Raw genomic sequence first — 27,998 nt, forward strand, 5'->3', positions numbered from 1 at the left:
AATGTATTGCAGCGACACTGTGCGGTCCCTTTTAAACTTCACATGTTTCAGACATCGAGACATGTGGCCGAGGCGTTCTTAAATGTTTAACGAGTTAGCAGTGCAATCTATTCGGCTATGTCCAGGTTATCTTCTAGCTTTGGCGACCAATACACGGAAATAAGTGGGACAACAAAAAATAAACAACCAGGACAGTTTTCTAGCTATTGATTTAGCTTCGGGTAAGTCAACAAACACGTAGCTAGATAACCAATTTAGCAAGCAAAAGTATCGTTAGCAAAAAATAATAAAAAATATATCGTTAGCTGCTAGCTAGGTAGCTGTTATCGTGGCTAATATAGCGTCTGTACTGTAGGCCAGGCCAGTCTCGTTAGCCAATAAAGTTGAATAATTAACTAGCTAGCTATGAACATGTTTGTTTCTTGTTACTGACCTAAATACAATTACGTTGTTACTAGCCAGCTAACGTTAGCTAACAGCTGACTAGCCTATATCAACCAAAAGTAGTGAGGTAAATTAGCTGACTAGCGCCTGATCATGACCATCTTGTTACCGTTATCTGAATTGCTAACTAGCCAGCTAACGCTAGCTAGTTAACTTAGTTATCAAACTAGTAGAAAGAACAAGTAGCTGGTTAACCAGCGAAACAAAGTTAGTTGACGTTTGAGGGGGACTAGTACACGAAGTTGAAGGGTCGTGTTATATCACTCATGGGCCACATCAACGTTTAAATTGTTAACGTCAGTGACCGCAGGGCATTAGATAATGTTTACTAAATTACATGGCAACTTACTTGACAGCTAGCTGCGTTGTATTTGGTTAGCTAGCTGGACAGAAAATAAAAAAACAAGACCACAACTCGCCAAATTTACTAGATGGTAGGAAGCTAGCTAGCTTATGTTAGTTGGCTGACTAGCTGGTAAATTAAATAATCCAAGATTGCATTGGATGATAGAGAACATGGCTAGTTAACGTTTAGTTATTTTAGCAGCTGACATGGTAGAGAGTGTTGCCCTCACCAGTATAACCCATTTAATTTGAATCTCTATGCCTCTGTCCGGGTCCTGCCTTTATTTTAGCCAGAGTTTACAGACTGACTAAGCAAGGCCTTTTGTGGTACCCTTGCCACTGTGGTAAACCCGTTTGCTCTGGCTTTCACTGGATGGTGTTGTTTTGCTTCCTGATTCAGAGGTTAAATGCGGAAGACACATTTAAGTTGAATGCATTCAGCTGTACAAACTTTCCCGTTGCTCCACTTACCAAGCAGACGTTGACTTATCAACTGGCTATGTCCACTTTGTGACCGTGTTTATTTTTGTTTTTTAAAGTTTATTTAATTTAACCTTTATTTAACTAGGCAAGTCAGTTAAGAACAAACTCTTATTTACAATGGACGGCCTACCCTGGCCAATGCCTAACCTGGACAGTGCTGGGCCAATTGTGTGTCGCCCTATGGGACTCCCAATCATGGCCGGTTGTGATACAGCCTGGTATCGAACCAGGGTCTGTAGTGACGCCTCTAGCACTGAGATGTAGTGCCTTAGACCGCTTCGACACTCTGGAGATCTCAGTAGAATAGAATAAACATTTTAGCATAAGTATAATACAGGAAGGTACAAGGTTTACACGATTGTTGGGGATGGGGGCAAGTGTATACATTTACAACTGCGACCTGGCCAATATAAAGCAAAGCAGTGCGACAAAAACAACACAGAGTTACACATGGGATAAACAAACGTACAGTCAATAACACAATAGAAAAATCTATATACAGTGTGTGCAAGTGTAGTAAGGTTAGGGAGGTAAGGCAATAAATAGGCCATAGTGGCAAAATAATTACAATTTAGCACTGGAGTGATAGATGTGCAGATGATGGTGTGCAAGTAGAGATACTGGGGTGCAAAAAATAAATAACTATATGGGGATGAGGTAGATGGGCAGTGTACAGGTGCAGTGATCGGTAAGCTGCTCTGACAGCTGATGCTTAAAGTTAGTGAGGGAGACATAAGTCTCCAGCTTCAGTGATATTTTTATTTTTTTTGCAATTCGTTCCAGTCATTGGCAGCAGAGAACTGGAAGGAAAGTCGTCCAAGGGAGGATTTGGGGATGACCAGTGAAATATACCTGCTGGAGCGTGTGCTACGGGTGGGTGTTGCTATGGTGACCAGTGAGCTGAGATAAGGCGGGGCTTTACCTAGCAAGGACTTATAGATGACCTGGAGCCAGTGGGTTTGGTGACGAATATGAAGCAAGGGCCAGCCAACGAGAGCATACAGGTCGCAGTGGTGGGTAGTATATGGGGCTTTGGTGACAAAACGGATGGCACTGTGATAGACTACATCCAGTTTGCTGAGTAGAGTGTTGGAGGCTATTTTATAAACGACATCGCCGAAGTCAAGGATATGTAGGATAGTCAGTTTTACGAGGGTATGTTTGGCAGCATGAGTGAAGGAGGCTTTGTTGCAAAATAGGAAGCCGATTCTAGATTTCATTTTGGATTGGAGATGCTTACTGTGAGTCTGGAAGGAGAGTTTACGGTCTAACCAGATGCCTAGATATTTGTAGTTGTCCACATATTCTAAGTCAGAACCGTCCAGAGCAGTGATGCTGGACGGGCGGGCAGGTGCGGGCAGCGATCGGTTGAAGAGCATGCATTTAGTTTTACTAGCATTTAAGAGCAGTTGGAGGCCACGGAAGGAGTGTTGTATGGCATTGAAGCTCGTCTGGAGGTTTGTTAACACAGTGTCCAAAGAAGGGCCAGATGTATACAGAATGGTGTCGTCTGCGTAGAGGTGGATCAGAGAATCACCAGCAGCAAGAGCGACATCATGTATATATATATATATATATACAGAGAAAAGTGTCTGCCCGAGAATTGAACCCTGTGGCACCCCCATAGACTGCCAGAGATCCGGACAACAGGCCTTCCGATTTGACACACTGAACTCAATCTGAGAAGTAGTTGGTGAACCAGGCGAGGCAGTCATTTGAGAAGCCAAGGCTATTCAGTCTGCCGATAAGAATGAGGTGATTGACAGAGTCGAAAGCCTTGGCCAGGTCGATGAAGACGGCTGCACAGTAATGTCTTATCGATGGCGGTTATGATATCGTTTAGGACCTTGAGCGTGGCTGAGGTGCACCCATGACCAGCTCGGAAACCAGATTGCAAAGTGGAGAAGGTACGGTGGGATTCGAAATGGTCGGTGATCTGTTTGTTAACTTGGCTTTCGAAGACATTAGAAAGGCAGGGCAGGATGGATATAGGTCTATAACAGTTTGGGTCTAGAGTGTCTCCCCTTTTGAAGAGGGGGATGACCGCGGCAGCTTTCCAATCTTTCGGGATCTCAGACGACACGAAAGAGAGGTTGAACAGGCTAGTAATAGGGGTTGCAACAATTTATTGATCATTTTAGAAAGAGAGGGTCCAGATTGTCTAGCCCAGCTGATTTGTAGGGGTCCAGGTTTTGCAGTTCTTTCAGAACATCAGCTATTTGGGTGAAAGAGAAGCAGGGGGGGGCTTGGGCAAGTTCCTGCGGGGGGTGCATAGCTGTTGGTAGGGGTAGCCAGGTGGAAAGCATGGCCAGCTGTAGAAAAATACTTATTGAAATTCATGATTATCATGGATTTATCGTGGTGACAGTGTTTCCTAGCCTCAGTGCCTTGGGCAGTTGGGAGGAGGTGCTCTTATTCTCCATGGACTTTAGTGTCCCAAAACCTTTTGGAAAATGCATATTTCTGTTTGAAAATGCTATTCTTTGCTTTCCTAACTGACTGTTTGTATTGGTTCCTAACTTCCCTGAAAAGTTGCATATCGCTGGGGCTATTCGATGCTAATGCAGTACGCCACAGGATGTTTTTGTGCTTGCTGGTCAAGGACAGTGAAGTCTGGAGTGAACCAAGGGCTATATCTGTTTTTTTTAATGGGGCATGCTTAAGATGGTGAGGAAAGCACGTTTAAAGAATAACCAGGCATCCTCTACTGATGGGATGAGGCCAATATCCAGTTGTGCTAAGTTGTGGAGAATCACAGCAGTCTGATGACTTGTAGATAGAGTTTCTATCTGAGCCTGTTGGTGTCAGACCTCATGCTCTGATACCGTCTGCCCGACGGTAAGGGAGAGAACAGCGCGTGTGTGGGATCCTTGATGCTGCGTGCCTACCTCAGGCACTGTTTCGAGTAGATATCCTGGATGAGTGAAAGCACCAGTGATATACTGGGCCGCCTTCACCCCTATAGGATTATAGTTTACTTACATTTTAATCATTTAGTAGACACTCTTATCCAGAGCAGCTTACAGTTGGTATATTCATTTTACTATTGCTAGGTGGGACAACCACATTTCTCAGTCATAGTTTGTATATTTTTCCTCAGTCAAGTGTTCTTGTAGTGGATGCGAGCTTCGACTGGAAGCCAGTGGAACGTGCAAACGAGCGGGGACAACTTGGGATGGTTGAACACCAGGCGGGCTGTGCCATTCTGGATAAGTTGCAGGGGTTTGATGGCACAAGCGTGGAGTCCAACCAACACCGACTTGCAGTGGTCCAGACGGGAGATGACAAGTGCCCGGATTAGGACCTGCGCCGCTTCCTGTGTGTGACAGGGTCGTACTCTACCGATGTTGTAGCATGAACTTGCAGGAGCGAGTCACTGCTTTGATGTTTGCAGACAGAAATGATTAATGACTGGGCAGGAATCTAGTACAGTTGAAGTCGGAAGTTTACATACACTTAGGTTCGAGTCATGAAAACTCGTTTTTCAACCACTCCACAAATTTCTTGTTAACAAACTATAGTTTTGGCAAGTCGGTTAGGATATTACTGTGTGCATGACACAAGTCATATTTCCAACAACTGTTTACAGACAGATTATTTCACTTATAATTCACTGTATCACAATTCCAGTGGGTCAGAAGTTTACATACACTAAGTTGACTGTGCCTTTAAACAGCTTGGAAAATTCCAGAAAATTGTCATGGCTTTAGAAGCTTCTGATAGGCTAATTGACATCATTTGAGTCAATTGGAGGTGTACCTGTGGATGCATTTCAAGGCCTACCTTCAAACTCAGTGCCTCTTTGCTTGACATCATGGGAAAATCAAAATAAATCAGCCAAGACCTCAGATAAAAAAATTGTAGACCTCCACAAGTCTGTTTCATCATTGGGAGCAATTTCCAAATGCCTGAAGGTACCACGTTCATCTGTACAAACAATAGTACGCAAGTATAAACACCATGTGAAACACGCAGCCGTCATACCGCTCAGGAAGGAGACGCGTTCTGTCTCCTAGAGATTAACATACTTTGGTGCGAAAAGTGCAAATCAATCCCAGAACAACAGCAAAGGACCATGTGAAGATGCTGGAAGCAACAGGTAAAAAAGTATCTATATCCACAGTAAAACGAGTCCTATATCGACATAACCTGAAAGGCCGCTCAGCAAGGAAGAAACCACTGCTCCAAAACTGCCATAAAAAAGCCAGACTGCAACTGCACATGGGGAGAAAGATCGTACTTTTTGGAGAAATGTCCTCTGGTCTGATGAAACAAAAATAGAACTGTTTGGCCATAATGACCATCGTTATGTTTGGAGGAAAAGGGGGAACCCTCGCAAGCCGAAGAACACCATCCCAACGTGAAGCACGGGTGTAGCAGCATCCTGTTGTGGGGGTGCTTTGCTGCAGGAGGGACTGGTGCACTTCACAAAATAGATAATTTCCCTCATGATTCTATGTGGATATATTGAAGCAACATCTCAAGACATCCGTCAGGAAGTTAAAGCTTGGTCGCAAATGGGTCTTCCAAATGGACAATGACCCCAAGCATACTTCCGAAGTTGTGGCAAAATGGCTTAAGGACAACAAAGTCAAGGTATTGGAGTGGCCATCACAAAGCCCTGATCTCAATCCCATAGAAAATGTGTGGGCAGAACTGAAAGGGCGTGTGCGAGCAAGGAGGCCTGCAAACCTGACTCAGTTACATCAGCTCTGTCAGGAGGAATGGGACAAAATGTGATGAAATAAATAATTCTCTATTATTCTGACATTTCACATTCTTAACATAAAGTGGTGATCCTAACTGACCCAAGACAGGGAATTTTTACTAGGATTAAATGTCAGGAATTGTGAAATGCTGAGTTTAAGTGTATTTGGCTAAGATGCATGTAAACTTCCGACTTCAACTGTATGTGGGTGTGGTTAGCCCTATTCTTCCAAAGTTACGTCAGGAACTTGGTGTGATGTCATGGTTGTAATTTGTTTGTATTGTATAAATTCAGTCAAGATTTTTCATTAGTATTTTCTCGAGTAGAGAGTTGGTTGTCTTGACATGTTTCTAGATGTGTTCTCGCCGTGTCTTCTTGTGTTATTACTATTTACAGCTCGGCTTAGACACCCAGCAAGTTTAGCCTTCACCAAACTCCGATTTACTATTAGAAAAGTTTGATTACCTTTGGTGTTCTTCGTCAGAATGCACTCCCAGGACTGCTACTTCAATAACAAATGTTGGTTTGGTCCCAAATAATCCATTGTTATATCCAAACAGCGGCGTTTTGTTCGTGCGTTCAAGACACTATCCGAAAGGGTAAATAAGGGTGGCGAGCATGGCGCATTTCGTGACAAAAAAATTCTAAATATTCCATTACCGTACTTCGAAGCATGTCAACCGCTGTTTAAAATCAATTTTTATACAATTTTTCTCGTAAAAAAGCGATACTATTCCGACCGGGAAAGCCTGTATACGTACAAAGAGAGAGAAAATAAATACATCTCGTGCCCTCGTGCACGAGCGTGAGTCTCAGAGTACTCTGACCAGCCACTATCCAAACGCGATAATGTGTTTCAGCCAGAGGCTGCCTCTATCGTTCAGCTTTTTCCCGGGTTCTGAGAGCCTATGGGAGCCGTAGGAAATGTCACGTTACGGCAAAGATCCTCAGTCTTCAATAAAAAGAGCCAAGATGAACAACAACTTGTCAGAGAGGGCGCTTCCTGTTTGGAATCTTCTCAGGTTTTTGCCTGCCATATGAGTTCTGTTATACTCACAGACACCATTCAAACAGTTTTAGAAACTTTAGGGTGGTTTCTATCCAAAGCCAATAATTATATGCATATTCTAGTTACTGGGCAGGAGTAGTAACCAGATTAAATCGGGTACGTTTTTTATCCGGCCGTGTCAATACTGCCCCCTAGCCCTAACAGGTTAAACCAAATTGAACATGTTTCATTATTTATTTGAGACTAAATTGATTTTATTTATGTATTATATTAAGTTAAAATAAGTGTTCATTCAGTATTGTTGTAATTGTCATTATTTTATATCTATCTATCTCTCGCCCGATTAATCGGTATCGGCTTTTTTGGTCCTCCAATAATCGGTATCGGCGTTGAAAAATCCTAATCGGTCGACCTCTAGTACGTACCAACCTGGAACACCGCTATTATTACTGTTGTTCATAAAGAAGGTAACGATCCAGCAGAATGTGCATCGTATTGACCAATATTGTTGAACAACCACCAAAAATTGCTTACATCAATTATTGCAAATAGATTAAGTAATATAATCCCAGATATCATAAACTCTGAGCAAATGGGTTTTGTGTCCAGCAGACTTCTGAGCGATAATGTTAGGCAAACGTTTAATGTGATTTGCGCAGCAGTCTAAGGCACTGCATCTCCGTGCAGGAGGCGTCACTACAGTCCCTGGTTTGAATCCAGGCTGTATTACATCCGGCCGTGATTGGGAGTCCCATAGGGCGGCGCTCAATTGGCCCAGCGTCGTCCGGGGTAGGCCGTTATTGTAAATAAGAATTTGTTCTTAACTGACTTGCCTAGTTAAATTCATAAAAATAAATAATGTAATGGAACACGCTCAAGAAAAAACTATTTGCTTATGCTAACTCTAGATGCAGAAACAAATAATAATACTTTAGTGAAACTTTCCTGAACTTGCTGCAAATGATGTACAAAACACCAAATGTCAGAATAAGGGTAAATGGTACATTATTCTCTAGGGTTCCCGCCACTATGGATGAAATAAAACCATAGTGTCGTATTTGGATACAAACTTTATACAGGGAAATCAGAACCAATTACTGTAAGTCAACCAATATCCCAAGACATCAAAACTAAGTTTAAACTTAAATGGGATCAAAATAAACTGAAATACATATTGATTACTATCCCTCAAGACTTGACTTTGCAATTCTGGGAAACCAGTTAAACAGGACCAACCTACAAATATGGACATTGGTGCCTTTTTAACAATAACGGGAAGAATTTAAACTATTAAAATGAATGTCCTCCCAAGATTTGTATTCCTGTTCCAGAATCTATCAAAAACTATTACTCCAAACACTTTTAAACAGTGGGATAAACTCCTGAGTAAATTCATATGGGGAGGATGAACAGTCCGTGTCCAACTTAAAACAATCAAACAATGTTTACATTGCTTATTTACATTGTTTGATTGTTTACATTGCTTATTTACAATCAAACAATGTAAATAGCATTACCAAACCTAATGAATTATTATATAGCTGACCAACTAAAATAAATGTTTGTTTGGATAAACCCGGCATCAACAGCTAAATGGAATCCACCAAATGGAAAAACCAAGTGCAACTATATTTATGAAAACAATCAATGCACACACTAGGAAGATAGAAAATACCTGTATAAATAACACTATAAAGATCTGGACAAAGATCACCAAAATAAAAGGTATCCAAACAGACCTGATCTACCTGAGAAATTGTAATGGACGGCGACTTTAAGCCAAGTATGATTGATGATACATTTAAATTATGGGCTGACCGGGTATCATTAGATGTTCACAGACAAGGGGATAGATACATTTGAGTACATATAAAAAAAATACAACCTCCAGAAATCTATTTTACAATTACTTACAAGTGAGAAGTTCTTACTAAAGCAGTGGGACCTAATAAAACGCTTATTGATAAAAAGGACATTCTCCAAAAGGCAGGAAAATTAAATGAAAATCGAGGACAGTTTAATTTTATCGCTTGATCTCAATGACATCACCAGTCAATTCTATATTAAACCAAAAAAATAATTTAGCTAGCGTAGCGTTACGGTATTTTAGCCAAAAGTATTGCATACATCTATAAATAGGGTTGGCTAGACTTCCAGAATTACAAGATGGCTAGCAAGGTACCTTGGCGTTTTTTTTTTTGACGATCTGATGAGAATCTGAGGAAGATGGGTAACTTTTTGTAACTTGTCAATTATTTGATCAAATATTGAATTTGGCCTTTAATACGATAGCCCATAGAAACGCATTGAGTAACACATTCATACAAGACAGTCCAAAAATAAATCATAAGGAATAAAGTGTCTGTCCTATATCTAGGAGATATAAGAAGGCTCAGGAAATATTTTTTGTTTTTTGGATGCATAATTAACCCCTTATATTTGTTGGCACAAAACTACCTCCATACTTCCATTGGTTTGTATGGGTTACCTTCAAACGAGTCCTGTGACACTTGTGGGGGTTGTAGAGCAAAACAGAGAACATCGCCGTGTTCGTGAGAGTCTCCCCTTTCCATAGAGTAGTAATAGTTTGTAGGCCGTTCTGACGCTACAGACGTTTTTGTGAGAAGACAGATTTCTGGGATGTCTCATGGTCTGACAAACACCGCTATAGCTCGGCCACCTTCCACGGCAGATGTTGAAGGCCGGCATAGTCGGATGCGGTGGATTGCGATGCAGGCCATTCAAAAATACCGATGTCTCTAGTTTAAACTGACAGATTTTCTAATATTTTTTAGTGTTACTTAAATTGACACACAGGTGTGTCAATAGACTCTTAAGGATTAAGTTGGCCATTGTGTAAATAATGCATTAAAGTTGATGTAAAACTTGCTTGACAATTTGGTTACACACACATCTCAAGTTCAATGTAATTAAGTGATGGCACTGTGACTGGGTTGTTAACAAGAATCTCTCATACATTTTTATTTCCAGGGGTCATCTGGTCATTAGGGACAAAGCAACACTGTGCCAAAGATGACGGGTGAATCGGGAAATGGTAAGTAACTGCCAGCCAGTCATCATGAAAAATATCTTTCAGTGGGCTTTGGCACCATGGTTTAATTTAAACGTCTCTACCCTCAAGTTTGTTGTTGAATGACAAGCTGTTGTGCCACGTCTCTCTGGTTGTCAGACGGACAGACCCCAGAGGGCGACCCGGAGCCGGAAGAGGCGGAGCGGTGTCCTATCTGCCTGGGCGCCCTGGGCCGCTGTGTCCTGGCCATGCCCGACAGCTGCTGCCATTTATTCTGCCTCAGCTGCCTCCTCAGATGGGCAGAGGTAAGCACCATGTACTGTCCTACCCCCTAGACACATCACTCTCATTGGCAACAGATAGTGCTGCAACTGGCAAGTTGTCTATTGTGATAAGCCATGGTCTTACTCCCGGTGAGGCTCAGGAGACTGACTATACATGGCTAAGATGTGTGTGGACTGATGTTTATTTTTTTTGTCTGTGTTTTTAAGTTGCAGGCAGTTCCATCCTGCCCAGTGGACAGGCAGCCTTTCAATGTTGTCTACAAACGTGACGCTGTGCTGGGATGTGTGACGGTAAGCAGGGGTTTCTCCACTGGCTCTACCTTCTGTTTCACAATTTATAAATGGCATGTCATGAAACTTCACAAGCTATATTATAGCTTTAGTCACTATGCAGGGAGAATTTACGTGCTGTGACTTCAGTTGTGATGTGAATCTCAGGTTCCTGTGAAGAAGAGAGTCAGCCAATCAGAGCCAGAGAATTGTGGCTGCACAGACCCGGAAGCCAGTGGCTGTTTGTTAAAGTGAGTAGAGGTCTTGCGTTAGTGAAAAAGTTGCCCTGCTGCAGAGTTAACCTGACAAAGAGCCTTTGTGGTCAAACGTTGTCTTTAAACTTCTGGAGCATTCAAACAGTGTGCAGCTTAATGGCAGTCACTTTGCGTTGCATTATTATATTCATTTTTTACCACGTTTTTATTTGTTTAGTACATTTTTTGTTGGAGGTGGTGTTACAGGTACAATATACATGTTAATTTACACACTTTGTTTATACCACATGTACCTGTACTCTAAAGGATAATAACACTAAGAAATACATACAGAGAAATTATTATATTGATCACACAGGATTTTGTAGTAATACAATTGTTATGTAAAGAAACAGAGGTGCCCCCCACCACCCCAAATCATGTTTTCCACCCCTTCCCACCCTGCCTAGCAACACAGGTTGGGTGTCAGTTCCCCCCATATCTCTATCTGCCCCCCCTTCCCACCCTGCCTAGCAACACAGGTTGGGTGTCAGTTCCCCCCATATCTCTATCTGCCCCCCCTTCCCACCCTGCCTAGCAACACAGGTTGGGTGTCAGTTCCCCCCATATCTCTATCTGCCCCCCCTTCCCACCCTGCCTAGCAACACAGGTTGGGTGTCAGTTCCCCCCATATCTCTATCTGCCCCCCCTTCCCACCCTGCCTAGCAACACAAGTTGGGTGTCAGTTCCCCCCATATCTCTATCTGTAGTTATTTGGCGAATTTAGTTGTGACTGATACAAACCTTAGAATTTCTTAGAAATCAAAACATGTGGACTGCATGATGCGACTAGACTATTCTATTTGAAAAAGTTGCATAAAAAGCTTGCACTCTGTGTCTTGCCTCAGGCTGCACACCCTGTTCTCGCAAGTGTTCATATTTTCACCCATCAGACTATTTTCAATTTAAATTTGTTTTTACTAATATGTACAATTAGTTTTGATTTAGAATGGCCCATTATCAAATGGGTAGGAACAGGGGCAGGGGACAAACGCATCATCCATATGCACTCAAATAGCGAATGGAGGCCGCGCATTCCCGCAGGTTAAATTATGCCGGTAGGCTACTTTGGTTTTATAGCGGAGCAGCTGAGAAATAAATATAGTAGCAGCTGGGATCCTCTTCTTTTTAGTGGCAACCATCAAAACTCTGCTTTCACACAGGATTGCCTATAGAAATGTCTGGGCTTATAAGAACATTTATTTCACTTTGCGGATCAACCACTCTGAGGAGTATGCATCCTCGCTGCACAGCAGGTGATATTCCGCCCAAACTCTTTATGCCACAGGCTCTCCAACCATGTTCCTGCAGCTAGGGACAATACAGCCCTGAGTACCAGGCCATTAGCGACCTGATGGTTGTAAGCAATTTGGGTACTACCAACTCATGTCCAGAGTGTATAAGAGGAGATTACTGTGACCCCACGGTCACGTCGAATTTAACTGCGGTCATTACAACCCTAGTTGGGAGTTGGGGCCAATTTCATCGTAAAACTTTTCCTTGGTGGTCAAGACTGTATTTAACAACTTATACATTTTAAGTTTAATGGTTAGGACACCAAGGTCGTATTTTTCTATATTCAATTCTAGTTAAATGGTTGTTCAGATTCACTTAGCTCTTTGGACCATACTTTTTTAATGGCGAGCACAGAATGAGCTTTCCAAAAATTGTTTATGTATTATAGAGAGTAATTATTTTTGGGAACCCAGATCAGTTATTTATAAATCTTGTCATTGGCATAGATGACCTAAATTGTAAATATAGAAAAAAAGGAGTTGCTTGGTAATGTGTATGTCTTTCAAATCTTGAAATGTTCTCAAACCATTGCTGTCCATGATATCGGCAAGTGTAGTGATTACATATTTGGACCATTAGGGGGAGCAAAAGGCCGCCCTCCAGATCAAGGCATTATTGTGAAATAATTGAGTATGGGCATGCCATTTTGATTCACAGTTACATTGTTTTTCAATTTTGCGCCAAATAGAAATTGTGTAAGCAGTAGAAATTGTGTAAGCAGTAATAGGACCAAAGCGTAGTTGACATTAAGCGATATCAGTGAAGACCACCTCTTCCAGGGCAATGGGATACACCATATTTCTCTCTATACTCAGTTAGGGGGTGGAGGAATCATGTCTAAACCAATTTAGGATGGGCTGAAATGATAGTGCCTGGAAATACTATTTAAAGTTTGGTACAGTTAGTCCTCCTACGTATTTCCCATCTTTGTAAGTTTGTTAATTTTTTCCTGGATCGCTTACCTTGCCATATTCATTTTGAAACCACACCATGAATTTTATCGCAATAGCCAGAAGGGCGAGACATGGGAAGCATTGAACTACATAAATTCAGCCATGGCAATATATTCATTTTGACCAAATATATTCTGCTGGTTAATCTACTGAGGTTGTATTGACTTGATTTGAACGTTCTGTAAAAATGTCTAGCAATGGTTTTATCTAAGGAAGGACATGTATCTCCTCCCAAATGTTTAAAATGGGGAAACGATTGTAATTTCGTAAGTAGAGTTGGAGTCCTCCATCGTAGAGAACGGCTGAGCCGATATATAATCAGACTAGAAACGACCAATGTCGTTCCATCGGCCCTTCTCTATCGGCTATAGTCCCTTTACATAGCAAACCTGCTGTTACATTCAGAGATGTACAGTTATTTATAGAACAATCTTTGATTTAATTTGGGTTCTGATAGTAATTCCCCTGTTTCAGATTCAATAGTTGCTAATTGATCATAGCTTGTTGGCCAGTAAACGACTGGGACAATTGCCATGGAAGTCATGGTTGAGTCAAACTCGATGGATGGCAAATTCTGCTTAATCTTGTCAATAAATTAAGTTCTGTCTTGACTTTGGAAAGAGTAATGGGTACCTGGTCTGAAAAAAGTGTTGTTTGAAAATGCAGTTAACATTTCCCATTATGATATCTTTAATTGTGATTCATTCAACCGAGATGCAAATGCAGTTGCATTATTTTTTATAAAACCTTTAATGGCATTCCATAGAATTCTGACATTTGTAGTTGGCAGTAGTAAGCGTGATGATCAGACAAGCTCATACAGTGCCTTCGGAAAGAATTCAGACCCCTTGACTTTCTCCACATTGTTACGTTAAAGCCTTATTCTAAAATTGGTTTACTTTTTCCCTCTTCAATCTACACACAATACCCCATAATGACAAAGCAAAAATGGGTTTAAACATTTTTACTAAAAATAAAACTGATATCACATTTACATAATTATTCAGACCTTTTACTCAGTTCTTTGTTTAACCTCTCTGGGCTAGGTGGCACCAAATCGTCCCACCTACGTAACAGCCAGTTGAATCCTGTGGCGCGATTTTCAAATACCTTAGAAATGCTATTACTTCAATTTCTCAAACATATGACTATTTTACAGCTATTTAAAGACAAGACTCTCGTTAATCTAACCACACTGTCCGATTTCAAAAAGGCTTTACAACGAAAGCAAAACATTAGATTATGTCAGCAGAGTACCCAGCCAGAAATAATCAGACACCCATTTTTCAAGCTAGCATATGTCACAAAAACCCAGAAGACAGCTAAATGCAGCACTAACCTTTGATGATCTTCATCAGATGACACACCTAGGACATTATGTTATACAATACATGCATGTTTTGTTCAATCAAGTTAATATTTATATCAAAAACCAGCTTTTTACATTAGCATGTGACGTTCAGAACTAGCATACCCCCCACAAACTTCCGGTTAATTTACTAAATTACTCACGATAAACGTTCACAAAAAGCATAACAATTATTTTAAGAATTATAGATACAGAACTCCTCTATGCACTCGATATGTCCGATTTTTAAAATAGCTTTTCGGTGAAAGCACATTTTGTAATATTCTAAGTAGATAGCCCGGCATCACAGGGCTAGCTATTTAGACACCCACCAAGTTTAGCCTTCACCAAAATCAGATTTACTATTAGAAAAGTTTGATTACCTTTCCTGTTCTTCGTCAGAATGCACTCCCAGGACTTCTACTTCAATAACAAATGTTGGTTTGGTCCAAAATAATCCATAGTTATGTTCCAACAGCGGCGTTTTGTTCGTGCGTTCAGGACACTATCGGAATGGTAAATAAGGGTCATGCGCACGGCGCATTTCGTGACAAAAGATTTCTAAATATTTCATTACCGTACTTCGAAGCATGTCAACCGCTGTTTAAAATAAATTTTTATGCCATTTTTCTCGTAAAAAAGCGATAATATTCCGACCGGGAATCTGCAATTAGGTAAACAGCCGAAAGAAAATACAGCATGGGGTCGACTCGGGCACGCGCCTAATTCCTTTGTCCTCTGATCGGCCACTTGGCAAAGGCGATTATGTGTTTCAGCCTGGGGCTGCCTCGACATCGTTCAGCTTTTTCCCGGGCTCTGAGAGCCTATTGGAGCCGTAGGACGTGTCACGTTACAGCTAAGATCCTGACTCTTCAATAAACAGAGGCAAGAACAACAACACCTTGTCAGACAGGCCACTTCCTGCATGAAATCTTCTCAGGTTTTTGCCTGCCATATGAGTTCTGTTATACTCACAGACACCATTCAAACAGTTTTAGAAACTTTAGGGTGTTTTCTGTCCAAAGCCAATAATTATATGCATATTCTAGTTACTGGGCAGGAGTAGTAACCAGATTAAATCGGGTACGTTTTTTATTTGGCAGTAATTACAGCATCGAGTCTTATTGGCTATGATGATAAAAGCTTGGCACGCCTTTATTTAGGGACTTTCTCCCATTCTTCTCTGCAGATCCTCTCAAGCTCTGCTGGGTTGGATGGGAGAGCATTGCTACACAGCTATTTTCAGGTCTCTCCAGAGATGTTGGATCGGGTTCAAGTCCGGGCTCTGGCTGGGCCACTCAAGGACATTCAGAGACTTGTCCTGAAGCCACTCCTGTGTTGTCTTGGCTGTGTTCTTAGGGTCGTTGTCCTGTTGGAAGGTGAACCTTCACCCCAGCCTGAGGTCCTGAGCGCTCTGGAGCAGGTTTATATCAAGGATCTCTCTGTACTTTGCTCTGTTCATCTTTGCCTCTATCCTGACTAGTCTCCCAGTCCCTGCCACTGAAAAACATCCCCACAGCATGATGCTGCCACCAGACGTGACGCTTGCCATTCAGGCCAAATAGTTCAATCTTGGTTTCATCAGACCAGAGAATCTTGTTTCTCATGGTCTGAGAGTCTTTAGAAGCCTTTTGGCAAGCTCCAAGCGGGCTGTCATGTGCCTTTTTTTCCTGAGGGGCTTCCATTTGACCACTACCATAAAGGCCTGATTGGTGGAGTGCTGCGGAGATGGTTGTCCTTCTGGAAGGTTCTCCCATCTCCACAGAGGAACTATAGAACTCTGTCAGAGTGACCATCGGGTTCTTGGTCACCTCCCTGGCCAAGGCCCTTCTCTCCCAATTATTCAGTTTGGTTGGGCGGCCAGCTCTAGGAAGAGTCTTGGTGGTTCCAAGCTTCTTCCATTTAAGAATGATGGAGCCCACTTTGTTTTTTTGGACTTTCAATGCTGCAGAAATGTTTTGGTATCCTTCCTCAGATCTGTGCCTCGACACAATCCTGTCTCGTTGATCTACGGACAATTCCTTCGACCCCATGGCTTGGTTTTTGCTCTGACATGGACTGGCGGTTATGATATCGTTTAGGACCTTGAGCGTGGCTGAGGTGCACCCATGACCAGCTTGGAAACCAGATTGCGTAGTGGAGAAGGTACAGTGAGATTCAAAATGGTCGGTGATCTGTTTGTTAACTTGGCTTTCGAAGATTTTAGAAAGGCAGGGCAGGATGGATATAGGTCTATAACAGTTTGGGTCTAGAGTGTCTCCCCTTTGAAGAGGGGGATGACCGCAGCAGCTTTCCAATCTTTGGGGATCTCGGACGATACGAAAGAGAGGTTTGTAGTGATCCAGATTTTGCAGCTCTCTTAGAACATCAGCTGTCTAGATTTGGGTGAAGGAGAAGCGGGGGGAGGCTTGGGCAAGTTGCTGCAGAGGGTGCTGAGCTGCTGGCCCGGGGTAGGGGTAGCCAGGTGGAAAGCATGGCCAGCCGTAGAAAAACGCTTATTGAAATGATCTATTATCGTAGATTTATCGGTGGTGACAGTGTTTCCTAGCCTCAGTGCAGTGGCCACCTGCTAGTTGTTTCTCTACCTTAATATGGTGTTATATGTTGACAATTATTTTTAAAATATACTCCATGGCCAGTTTATTACGTACACCCATCTAGTACTGGGTCAGACCCCCCTTTGCCTACAGTTCAGCCTGAATTCTTCGGGGCATGGAAACGTTGCTCAATTGCTATCAAGAGACCTTATGTGTGCCAGGAAAATAGTCCCCACGGGTTGTGTGTTCCGAGATGCCGTTCTTCACACCACTGTTTTATTGCGCCGTTATTTGCCTGTTTGTGGCCCGCATGTTAGCCTGCACAATTCTTGCCATTCTCCTTTGACCCCCTCATCAACAAGCTGTTTTTTCCCACCCGACCTACCACTGACTGGATGTTTTTTGTTTGTCGCACCGTTCTCTGTAAACCATAGACCAGGGTTCCCCAACTGGTGGCCCACAGGTCTTTAGCCCCCCCCTCGCACACAGTTTTCTTAGCACAAAAATGTAAACAAGGTTTGAAATTATTATGTTTAGTCAAATATCTGTTTGGGATTCTTGCAGTTAATTTGCAGTCTACAAATGTGTTATGTTCCGGCCCCCTGACCATCCGGTCAATAAAAAAATTGTCCCGTGGCTGAATCTAGTTGATGATCCCTGCCATAGACACTGTCGTGCATGAAAAGCCTAGGAGGCCGTCCGTTTCTGAGATACTGGAACCGGCGCGCCTGGCACCGATGATCATACCACGTTCAAAGTTCCTTAGGTCACTCGTTTTGCCTATTCTAATGTTCATTCGAATAGTAACTGAATGCCTTGATGCCTGTCTGCCTGCTTTATATAGAAATTTAGTGAACAGGGTGGTTTACCTAATAAACTGGCAAAGTGTAAGTCTATTAATGTGAAGTTATTTTGCAAAAGAAATTCACGATAAAGCCACGCGTTTCAATGCATGCCATTTTTTATGACAAATGTAAAAACCAAATGTTTTTTTTTTTTTAAGGAAACAAGGAGGAAGATCGAGGAGAACGAAGACGGAGAGGACATCAGAAGCCAAAGTCAAAGGCCTTATTCGGAAATGTATGTGCTTATTCTCCTCGCATAAATCCTCTTTCCTTCATTTGTTGGCATTTTATTCATGAGGTGTAACAAGATACATTGTGTTCCCCAGGCAGCGATGATGACCCCTCTGTGTTGAGCAAGAAGAAGGTTAGTAATTTCAGACCCCTTGTAGGGGTATCTATTTCATAATAAATAATATATTCGGCTCTTGCAAGATTTTATGGGTTTAGAGTCCAACTGTCCAGATAGGTAATGCATGCGATGCAACTAAGAAACAAAAGTTTCACACTACATACGCACACAACACAAACACACATACAGTGCATTCTTTAAGTATTTAGACACCTTTACTTTTTCCACGTTTTGTTAGTTCCAGCCATATTCTAAAATGGATTAAATAAATTGTTTTCCTCAATCTACATACAATACCCCATAATGACAAAGCGTAAACAGGTTTAGACATTTTTGCGTGTGTGTATACAGTAAGGGGAAAAAAGTATTTGATCCCCTGCTGATTTTGTACGTTTGCCCACTGACAAAGAAATGATCAGTCTATAATTTTAATGGTAGGTTTATTTGAACAGTGAGAGACAGAATAACAACAACAAAAAATCCAGAAAAACGCATGTCAAATGTTATAAATTGATTTGCATTTTAATGAGGGAAATAAGTATTTGACCCCTCTGCAAAACATGACTTAGTACTTGGTGGCAAAACCCTTGTTGGCAATCACAGAGGTCAGACGTTTCTTATAGTTGGCCACCAGGTTTGCACACATCTCAGGAGGGATTTTGTCCCACTCCTCTTTGCAGATCTTCTCCAAGTCATTAACGTTTCGAGGCTGACGTTTGGAAACTCGAACCTTCAGCTCCCTCCACAGATTTTCTATGGGATTAAAGTCTGGAGACTGGCTAGGCCACTCCAGGACCTTAATGTGCTTCTTCTTGAGCCACTCCTTTGTTGCCTTGGCCGTGTGTTTTGGGTCATTGTCATGCTGGAATACCCATCCACGACCCATTTTCAATGCCCTGGCAGAGGGAAGGAGGTTCTCACCCAAGATTTGACGGTACATGGCCCCGTCCATCGTCCCTTTGATGCGGTGAAGTTGTCCTGTCCCCTTAGCAGAAAAACACCCCCAAAGCATAATGTTTCCACCTCCATGTTTGATGGTGGGGATGGTGTTCTTGGGGTCATAGGCAGCATTCCTCCTCCAAACACGGTGAGTTGAGTTGATGCCAAAGAGCTCCATTTTGGTCTCAGCTGACCACAACGCTTTCACCAGTTGTCCTCTGAATCATTCAGATGTTCATTGGCAAACTTCAGACGGGCATGTATATGTGCTTTCTTGAGCAGGGGGACCTTGCGGGCGCTGCAGGATTTCAGTCCTTCACGGCGTCGTGTGTTACCAATTGTTTTCTTGGTGACTATGGTCCCAGCTGCCTTGAGATCATTGACAAGATCCTCCCGTGTTGTTCTGGGCTGATTCCTCACCATTCTCATGATCATTGCAACTCCACGAGGTGAGATCTTGCATGGAGCCCCAGGCCCGAGGGAGATTGACAGTTATTTTGTGTTTCTTCCATTTGCGAATAATCGCACCAACTGTTGTCACCTTCTCACCAAGCTGCTTGGCGATGGTCTTGTAGCCCATTTCAGCCTTGTGTCGGTCTACAATTTTGTCCCTGACATCCTTGGAGAGCTCTTTGGTCTTGGCCATGGTGGAGAGTTTGGAATCTGATTAAATGATTGCTTCTGTGGACAGGTGTCTTTTATACAGGTAACGAGCTGAGATTAGGAGCACTCCCTTTAAGAGTGTGCTCCTAATCTCAGCTCGTTACCTGTATAAAAGACACCTGGGAGCCAGAAATCTTTCTGATTGAGAGGGGGTCAAATACTTATTTCCCTCAGTAAAATCCAAATCAATTCATAACTTTTTTGACATGCGTTTTTCTGGATTTTTTTGTTATTCTCTCACTGTTCAAATAAACCTACCATTAAAATTATGGACTGATCATTTCTTTGTCAGTGGGCAAACGTACAAAATCAGCAGGGGATCAAATACTTTCTTCCCTCACTGTGTGTGTGTGTGTGTGTGTGTGTGTGTGTGTGTGTGTGTGTGTGTGTGTGTGTGTGTGTGTGTGTGTGTGTGTGTGTGTGTGTGTGTGTGTGTGAAAATACCTTATTTACATAAGTATTAAGACACTTTGCTAAGAGACTTGAAATTGAGCTCCGGTGCATCTTGTTTCTATTGATCATCCTTGAGATGTTTCTACAACTTGATTGGAGTCCACCTGTGGTAAATTCAATTGATTGGACATGATTTGGAAAGGCACACCTGTCTATATAAGGTCCCACAGTTGACAGTGCATGTCAGAGAAAAAAACACGCGATGAGGTCGAAGGAATTGTCCGTAGAGCTCCGAGACAGGATTGTGTCGAGGCATAGATCTGGGGAAGGGTACCAACACATTTCTGTAGCATTGAAGGTTCCCAAGAACACAGCCTCCATCATTCTTAAATGGAAAAAGTTTGGAACTACTAAGACTCTTCCTAGAGCTGGCCAAACTGAGAAATCGGGGGAGAAGGGCCTTAGTCAGGGAGGTGACCAAGAACCCAATGGTCACTCTAACAGAGCTCTAGAGTTCCTCTGTGGAGATGGGAGAACCTTCCAGAAGGACAACCATCTCTACAGCACTCCACCAATCAGGCCTTTATGGTAGAGTGGCCAAACAGAAGCCACTCCTCAGTAAAAGGCACATGACAGCCTGCTTGGATTTTGCCAAAAGGCACTTAAAGGACTCAGCCCATGAGAAACAAGATTCTCTGGTCTGAAGAAATCAAGATTGAACACGTCGCCCTGAATGCCAAGCGTCACGTCTGGAGGAAACCTGGCACCATCACTACGGTGAAGCATGGTGGTGGCAGCATCATGCTGTGGGGATGTTTTTCAGCGGCAGGGACTGGGAGACTAGTCAGGATGGAGGGAAAGATGAACAGAACAAAGTACAGAGAGATCCTTGATGAAAACCTGCTCAGGCCCTCAGACTGTGGCGAAGGTTCAGCTTCGAACAAGACAAAGACCCAAAGTATACAGCCAAGACAACGCAGGAGTGCATTCGGGACAAGTCTCAATGTCCTTGAGTGGCCCAGCCAGAGCCCGGACTTGAACCCGATCCAACATATCTGGAGAGACCTGAAAATAGCTGTGCAGCGACGCTCCCCATCCAACCTGACAGAGCTTGAGAGGTTCTGCAGAGCAGAATAAGAGAAACTCCCCAAATACAGGTGTGCCAAGCTTGTAGCGTAATACCCAATAAGACTCGAGGCTGTAATCGCTGCCAAAGGTGCTTCAACAAAGTCCTGAGTAAAGGGTCTGAATACTGAATACATAGACATTACACACGCCTACTCACACACTTACACATCATTTGCTGCTGCTACTCTTATTTATTTCACTCTTATTGTCATCTATCCTGATACCTAGTCACTACCCTGCCTTCATGTACATATCTACCTCAAATACCTTGTACCTCTGCACATTGATCTGGTACTCCCTGTATATATCTCCTTGTGTATTTTATTGTATTCCTCTTGTGTTACTACTTTGTTTAAACTCTGCATTGTTAGGAAGGCCTAGTAAATAAGCGTCTCACGGTTAACTCTACACCAGTTGTATTCGGCGCATTTGACATAACATTTGATTTTAGATTGTTGGTTAGAAATATGTTCAGCAGATGTAGCCTTTCCCATGTTCGTATTTGCTCAGCCAAGAGTTTTCGATAATACTCTGACATAGAATAAGTAGTATCAATGTTGCCCCCTGTCGTCATAGGCCCATTTGTTCCCACTGGGTGCTTGTCTGGTATTTGCAACAGCCAAGCCTCCTTTTGAACGGTTTTCTCTCTTTTCCAGGTGAGAGGACCTCTGTGCTCTTGGTCTGCGGCCCAGACAGGCACAGCAATGGGGACTATGACACAGTGCATGTGAGTAGGCCACTTCGTTAACATTTTGATTTGCAGCTCACCGAGGAGAGACACAGTAACTACTTCTTATGGTACTTAACAATTTGTTGGAAACCCTGTTCTAATCATCATTGTCCTAACAAAGTTGAAATAGATGGACTCTTTCTCTCTCAAGTTAATGTTTTTGACTTAAAAAAAGACAACTAATGAAAGATGTCCTTTTTCTGTGTGTATATTGTGTCCTTTGTCTACTCTGCAGTGCAGAACCCCTTTGGGTGCCCGAGGAGGAGCCGTCTGAGGATGACTGTAAACAGTGTAGCCGCAAAACACAGGACTGCCCATTTCTGCCTGTTGCTGTACCCGTTCCTGCCAGTGGCAACTCGAAGTGGGTTGGTCTGCACACAATGAATGTTTGTAGATGGAGTGTGTGTATATATTGTAGGTAGAGGTTGTCGGGTGAGTTAAGGACCCTGTGAAAGGTGATAGTTTTTCAATAGAAACAGTGATTTTAAGTGTGTTTTGTGGGTAGTGATTTTGAGTCCATTTTTGAGAGTATGAGTGAAATTCCTCTGTGTAATTTGTGGAGCTCTGATATTTCCTTCCCAGGCAGTTGTTCCATCCCTCTGAGTGGAGTAGCAGTCCCTTTCCTCTGAGACCCCTCTCACCGTTCTCTACTACTGCTTCACCTCTCGGCTCGGGGCATTTTGGTGAGTCCTGCTTTGAAATGCTTATCAACCATTTAGTGAGTCTGTTCAAAGGAACCCTCTCAGACCCCCCCCCCCCCCCCCCTCCCAAAACCCGGTATAAATGTTAGCTTGAATCACGGAGTTTGAATGAGATCACGCAAGGTGACTGTAAGCTGCTTAGCTACACTAAGCTACATTGTGGCAGTAAGCTACTTTTTCTGAATAATTTCCATCGTGTGTGGGTTGTGCAGTACCCTGGCATTAGGAGTTCAGTTTTGTGAAGGCACCAAACCTTTAATCCATAGGTTATGCCTAATTTTATGCTACGTAAGACCATTTTTAAGTTTCTCACAATACTTCTAAAATTCATGATTATGTCTCATAATAGTCTTTCAGGGAAGAGTTTGCGCAGTCACCTGCCCCAAAGGAGAGGAGAAGAAGGGCACCTGTGGATCTGGCTCCAAAGGCCCCTCCAAACAGACAGACGCCCTGACGACTAGGCGCTCTGGCCGCCACAGCAGGGCTGAGGAACAAGCTCCTACACAAGACCCTGCATCTTCGCAGTCCCACTCTTCAGATTCCGACACTTCCACAAACCCACCCACAAAAGCGGGCAAAAGCACCGCAGCCGCTGGTAAGAGGAAAGGCAAACGGGCAGCTCAGCGAAAGCCCAGCGCCAAGAGGAAAGCCCCAGCTAGAAAAAAGGCCTCCAAAGTCGTCCTCAGTAGCCCATCAGGAAATGAGGAAGAAGAGGAAGCCAAAGAGGAGGAGGAGGAGGAATTAGAACAGCAGAGGAAAGAGGTAGAGGAAAGGGAACAGCTCTCAGACACTGCAGTGAGCCCACAGGCTGTGCAGCGCAGCTCCAGCCCTACTGAGGAGGAAGGCCATCCTGCACCTTCTGCTTGTGATGCCCTGAAGGACACTGAGGACCAGCCATGCGTAGATGATCTTTCTGAGGAAGAGAATTGTGGGAAGGAGGAAGAGGAGGATGGTGAAGAAGGGGACCAGAAATCACTGTCGTCAGATGTAGAGCTGAATACCCCTGGGCTCTCCCCCGACAGGGACCAAGGTGCAGGGGAGAAACACCCGGACCAAATAGAAGACCCAGAGAAAAGCAACTCGCCCACCTCTTCCAACTCACCAGAGAGACCATTGGAGAGCCCCCAGTCTGGGCAGTCAGGACAACTTGGGGAGGAAGATGCTGACACTGTGGAAGCCACTGCCGATCCAACAGAAGTGAAATCAGATGATGAAGCCTCAGTGGAGGAGGAGAAAGCAGAGGCCTCTCCCTGCCCCACTGCAGAGCCTGAATCTTGCTCTGGCTCTACTCGTTGTGACTCTCCAGATGGGAATGCGTCCCAGACAGTTCAAGGCACCTCAGAAGCAAAAGTGTCCGAGGAGGACAGGCATGATCCAAAGGATGTCAAAAATGAAAAATCAGCAGCCGGCAGCAAAGAGGACGGTCTGTCTGAGGATGACACAGAAGCAATACCGATAGACTGTGATTCACCCAGCAGTGAGTGCAGCACCAACCTGGTCTCTGATCCACCAAAAGAGACTGAAAGTACAGCTCACGAGTCCACAAGCCAGGCCCCGGAAGACAAGAGGAATGGTAGCAGGCAGGAACGGGAAAGCTCGGTTGGAGAGGAAAAGGTAGAGGAAAGGAAGAATGGCAGGCAGCGCAAGTCACGCTTCCACTCTGCTGCCACCACTTGGTCTCCCAAGAGAGAGTCGAAGCAGGATTCGTCGAGGAGGTCGCGGTCCAGATCTCGGGAGCGCAACAAGGAGCACCAGGCCTCGGGCAGCCCCCCGTCCAGCCGCAGCAGGGAACGGGACGCTGAGAGGGACGCCCCCAGGATGGGCCGTGACCGTAGCCGTGAGAGAAAAAACAGGAAGCGCTCTAAGAGTCGTTCTAGATCTAGTTCCAGGTCCAGAAACAGGTCCTACCGAAGAGGTGCGTCCCCGGAGCGCCCGGACTCAGGGGGACAGTCACCACGGAAGAGGAATCGCTGGACTGGAGATGGATGGAGGGCTGGGCCGGGTTGCGACTCCTCTCGAAGGAATTTCCCAGAGAGGCCGGCCAGAGACGCGGGCCGCTCTGAAAACGGTGGCTTTGCAGATGTTTCCCCCAGCAGGGAAAATCCTGACTGGGTTATGGAGAAGGCGCGTGCTGACACAGAGGCCAGGGTGACAAGTGGCCCTCGCTGGGAAGATAAAAGCTGGGGCGGAGATCGTGGACGAGGCACAGGACGAGGCCGGGGAGCCTACGGAACCTCCAACCAACAGGGGGAGCAGGCAGAAAACCGCTGGCAGCCCAGAAACACATTCTCAGGGACCTCAAACAATTCAGGGGGCGACGCCTACAGCCGATTCAACGAGAACCGTGGCGGCCGCAGGAAGGACCCTGAGATGGGCGAATCAATGATGGACCGCTCCGGCTGGTCATCAGCTTCCAGCTGGGCTGTGCGGAGGACACTCCCGGCAGACGTGCAGAACTATTACTCCAGGAGAGATCGAGGGGGTGGTGCAGGCTCTGGCAGCTGGAGCAGGCAGGAGGAGACGTCAACAGCAGGTCAGAACTCTTCTTTAGATTGTGTGCCATGGAGTGTATGAACTAATTACTGTTACTAGTTTCACTGTGCATATCGAAATGGTATTACTGATGTCTGATGCGCAGTTGATGTGGATCCCACTTCTGCCACCAATGTAAAACTTGATAAAAGCCCAGATGTACATTAGGTATTCTAATATTATTCTTGATATTTGTTTTTATCTATTCAGACCCAGCTCAGAGTGAGACCAATGCCCAGCCCAATGCCCAAGGAGAAGCTCCACCCGCCCTGAACGTCATGCCTCCCCAACTGAACGTCCTGCATTACCCAATGGGCCCGCGAGGCCCACCTGTCAGCCTGCAACCACCCCCCTTCGGGATGCCTCCTCAGGTCCCCATGCACCTCCACTCCTCAGTGCCTCTCCTGCAGGTCCCTGTGACAGCTGCCCAGGGCCTCCCGCCACCACCTCCACCACCACCTCCCATGCAGCAGGGCAGCATGACAGCCATACAGCCAGATAGCCGCACAACACAGGTAAGGACAGGAGTATTTTGTATCCTTTGTCAAAATATAATCTTCTGGACCCAATCAATGTTTGAGTATTTTCACTTCTCTCATACTTAATTCAATCAACTGTATTTCAATCAACTGTATTCTATCAACTGTATATCAACAGTGTATTTCCGGGATAGCACTTTCAGAAGTGTGTTGTATTTGCATAGTAGTGTGTCCCGGTTGGAGGGAATTGTCCTCCTGAATATCTCCCATGTCTCTTTCCCAGATGATGAGCAGCATGACAGGCCATGGCAAAGCCCCCTTCATGCCCACCATGACCAAAGTAGGTGGCGCCACCACAGCCCAGGCCCACAGCATGGCCATGCCATCCTCCACCACCCAGCACAGCAGGGCCGCCCCCCCAGACAGCTCCAAGAAAGAAAAGGTAATGTCACCGCCACAAATAATAACCACAGCACCAGGCAATGTTCTCAATATTCTCAAGTGGCTTCCTATACTTTATGTTTTGTATATACTGTGGGGAGCTACTTTGCTAGTGAATGATTTGTGTTTGCATTCTGACCCAGAGAATGAATAATCCTTTTATTAGATTAGAACTAGATTTCTTAACTTGATATCTGCTTTAGAAACAACAGATCCATGAGAGAGCTGTCAATGAAGTGAAAGCAGCCATGAAACCCTACTACCAAAACAAGGACATCACCAAGGACGAGTACAAAGAGATTGTACGCAAAGCAGTTGAAAAAGTGAGTGGTTAAAAACCTCCAGTAACATTTTGACATTGGTATTTGAATTTAGCTTTTAGGAGTATTAAAACTGCTTAGCTTTCAGGAGTACACTTAGCTTTTAGTAGTATTATAAATGCATAGCTTTTAGTAGTATTATAAATGCATAGCTTTTAGTAGTATTATAAATGCATAGCTTTTAGTAGTATTATAAATGCATAGCTTTTAAGAGTATTAAAATACTTAGCTTTTAGGAGTACACTTACATTTTAGTAGTATAAAAAATACTTCACTTTTAGGAGTATCAACAATACTTAGCTTTTAGGAGTATTAAAAATAAGATGAATAACCCAGCAGAACTCATAGGATGTCCAACAAAACAGTCTGTTTATTTTTTGATTTGCTGAGGGCATTTTATATTTCAGGTCTGCCACAGCAAGAGCGGAGAGGTGAACTCTGGGAAAGTGGCAAACTTGGTGAAGGCCTACGTGGACAAATACAAACACGCTCGCAAGAAATGAACCCTGACATCTGCTGAGGGGGAAACGGTCTCAGCCCATCTGCTTAAGTGCAATTTCTACCAGGTGTAACACAGCCTCCCGGCTGACAGACTGGAGCCCGACTTTTGATATCTCTTACCTTGAATGAAGATTTTTCTATAGATTTCATATTTTGTTTAGAAATAATCCAATCGGAAACTGTAGTGTGAGAAGACCGTTATTTCAAGTAGATCTTGTGGCTTGGGAACTACAATGAGATAGATGCCCAGAGTCGCTGGCGCAGTAAGGTTAGCACCTGTTCTCTGGTGAGATGGACATGGAGCTATGGGTAGTACAGAGAAGAGAACCCTCTTGTGGAGCCAACTGGTATAATGAATTTCTCCTTCTCCACCGGGGACCTCCTAATTACTTCTTAGTTAAAAAGTATTGTCTTTGCTTCTCATTTTGTTTTTGTTTTATAAATATTATATTATGATCATTCTGGAGAAAGCCTAGGTAAATGTGCATTGCCTTTATGACTGTCTAGGCTGCATCACACAGGCAGCCCAATTCTGATCTTTTTCCACTAATTGGTATTTTGACCAATCAGATCAGCTCTGGAAAAGATCTGATTCGTCAAAAGACCAATTAGTGGAAAAAGTATCAGAATTGGTCTGCTTGTGTAAACGCATCCTTAGTCGTCACAGCTCAAAGCTTGTAGACTGGATATGTCTTTGAGTGTAATTGTATCAGGGACTTCATTGGTTGAGAGTTGGAGATGAGTTGTCCAATCCGCAGTGAATTTGTAGCGTACGGTATGGGTCTGGCAGATCAGGTGAAAACGGCCATATCCCTTACTTGTTAAATGTGCTGCGTAAACATTGTGCGAAATAACCAGAGAGCAATGAAATAAATGAGCTGCTTCATGTGTGGCTATGTGTATGTTTGTTGTCAATCATGGAAAAGTTATTGACCTCATCCATCAATTTTAACATCAGAATTTCTATTTTTTAAAGGTCCAATGCAGCTGTTTTTCTCAATATCAAATCATTTCT

The 27,998-nt window shown here is 43.7% G+C and overlaps 1 protein-coding gene across 2 annotated transcripts; it reads left to right on the forward strand.

The window, feature by feature from the left end:
- LOC106576412 (uncharacterized) lies at positions 1-27,869 on the forward strand. 2 transcript variants are annotated; one of them, XM_014153567.3, is made up of 15 exons: positions 1-221; positions 9,981-10,044; positions 10,180-10,325; positions 10,512-10,595; positions 10,743-10,825; positions 17,966-18,042; positions 18,134-18,171; positions 21,936-22,006; positions 22,245-22,370; positions 22,592-22,692; positions 23,060-25,243; positions 25,453-25,757; positions 26,005-26,163; positions 26,366-26,485; positions 26,890-27,869. In XM_014153567.3, the coding sequence occupies exons 2-15, from the start codon at positions 10,023-10,025 to the stop codon at positions 26,983-26,985; spliced, it is 3,612 nt and encodes a 1,203-aa protein (XP_014009042.2). In that variant the 5' UTR covers positions 1-221; positions 9,981-10,022; the 3' UTR covers positions 26,986-27,869. The 2 variants fall into 2 exon arrangements, with proteins under 2 accessions (XP_014009042.2, XP_014009043.2); XM_014153568.3 differs by having other exon boundaries at positions 26,375-26,485.
- Positions 27,870-27,998: the final 129 nt, after the last annotated feature.

This window comes from Salmo salar, chromosome 17 (genome assembly GCF_965601325.2).
Source record: "Salmo salar chromosome 17, fSalSal1, whole genome shotgun sequence".
Taxonomy (NCBI): domain Eukaryota; kingdom Metazoa; phylum Chordata; class Actinopteri; order Salmoniformes; family Salmonidae; genus Salmo; species Salmo salar.

Coding starts and splice junctions, on each gene's coding strand:
- LOC106576412 (XM_014153567.3), top strand. CDS start 10,023: ATGACGGGTGAATCGGGAAATG. Junction 10,326..10,511: donor GCCTCCTCAGATGGGCAGAG/GTAAGCACCATG, acceptor TGTGTTTTTAAG/TTGCAGGCAGTTCCATCCTG. Junction 22,693..23,059: donor TCTCGGCTCGGGGCATTTTG/GTGAGTCCTGCT, acceptor GTCTCATAATAG/TCTTTCAGGGAAGAGTTTGC.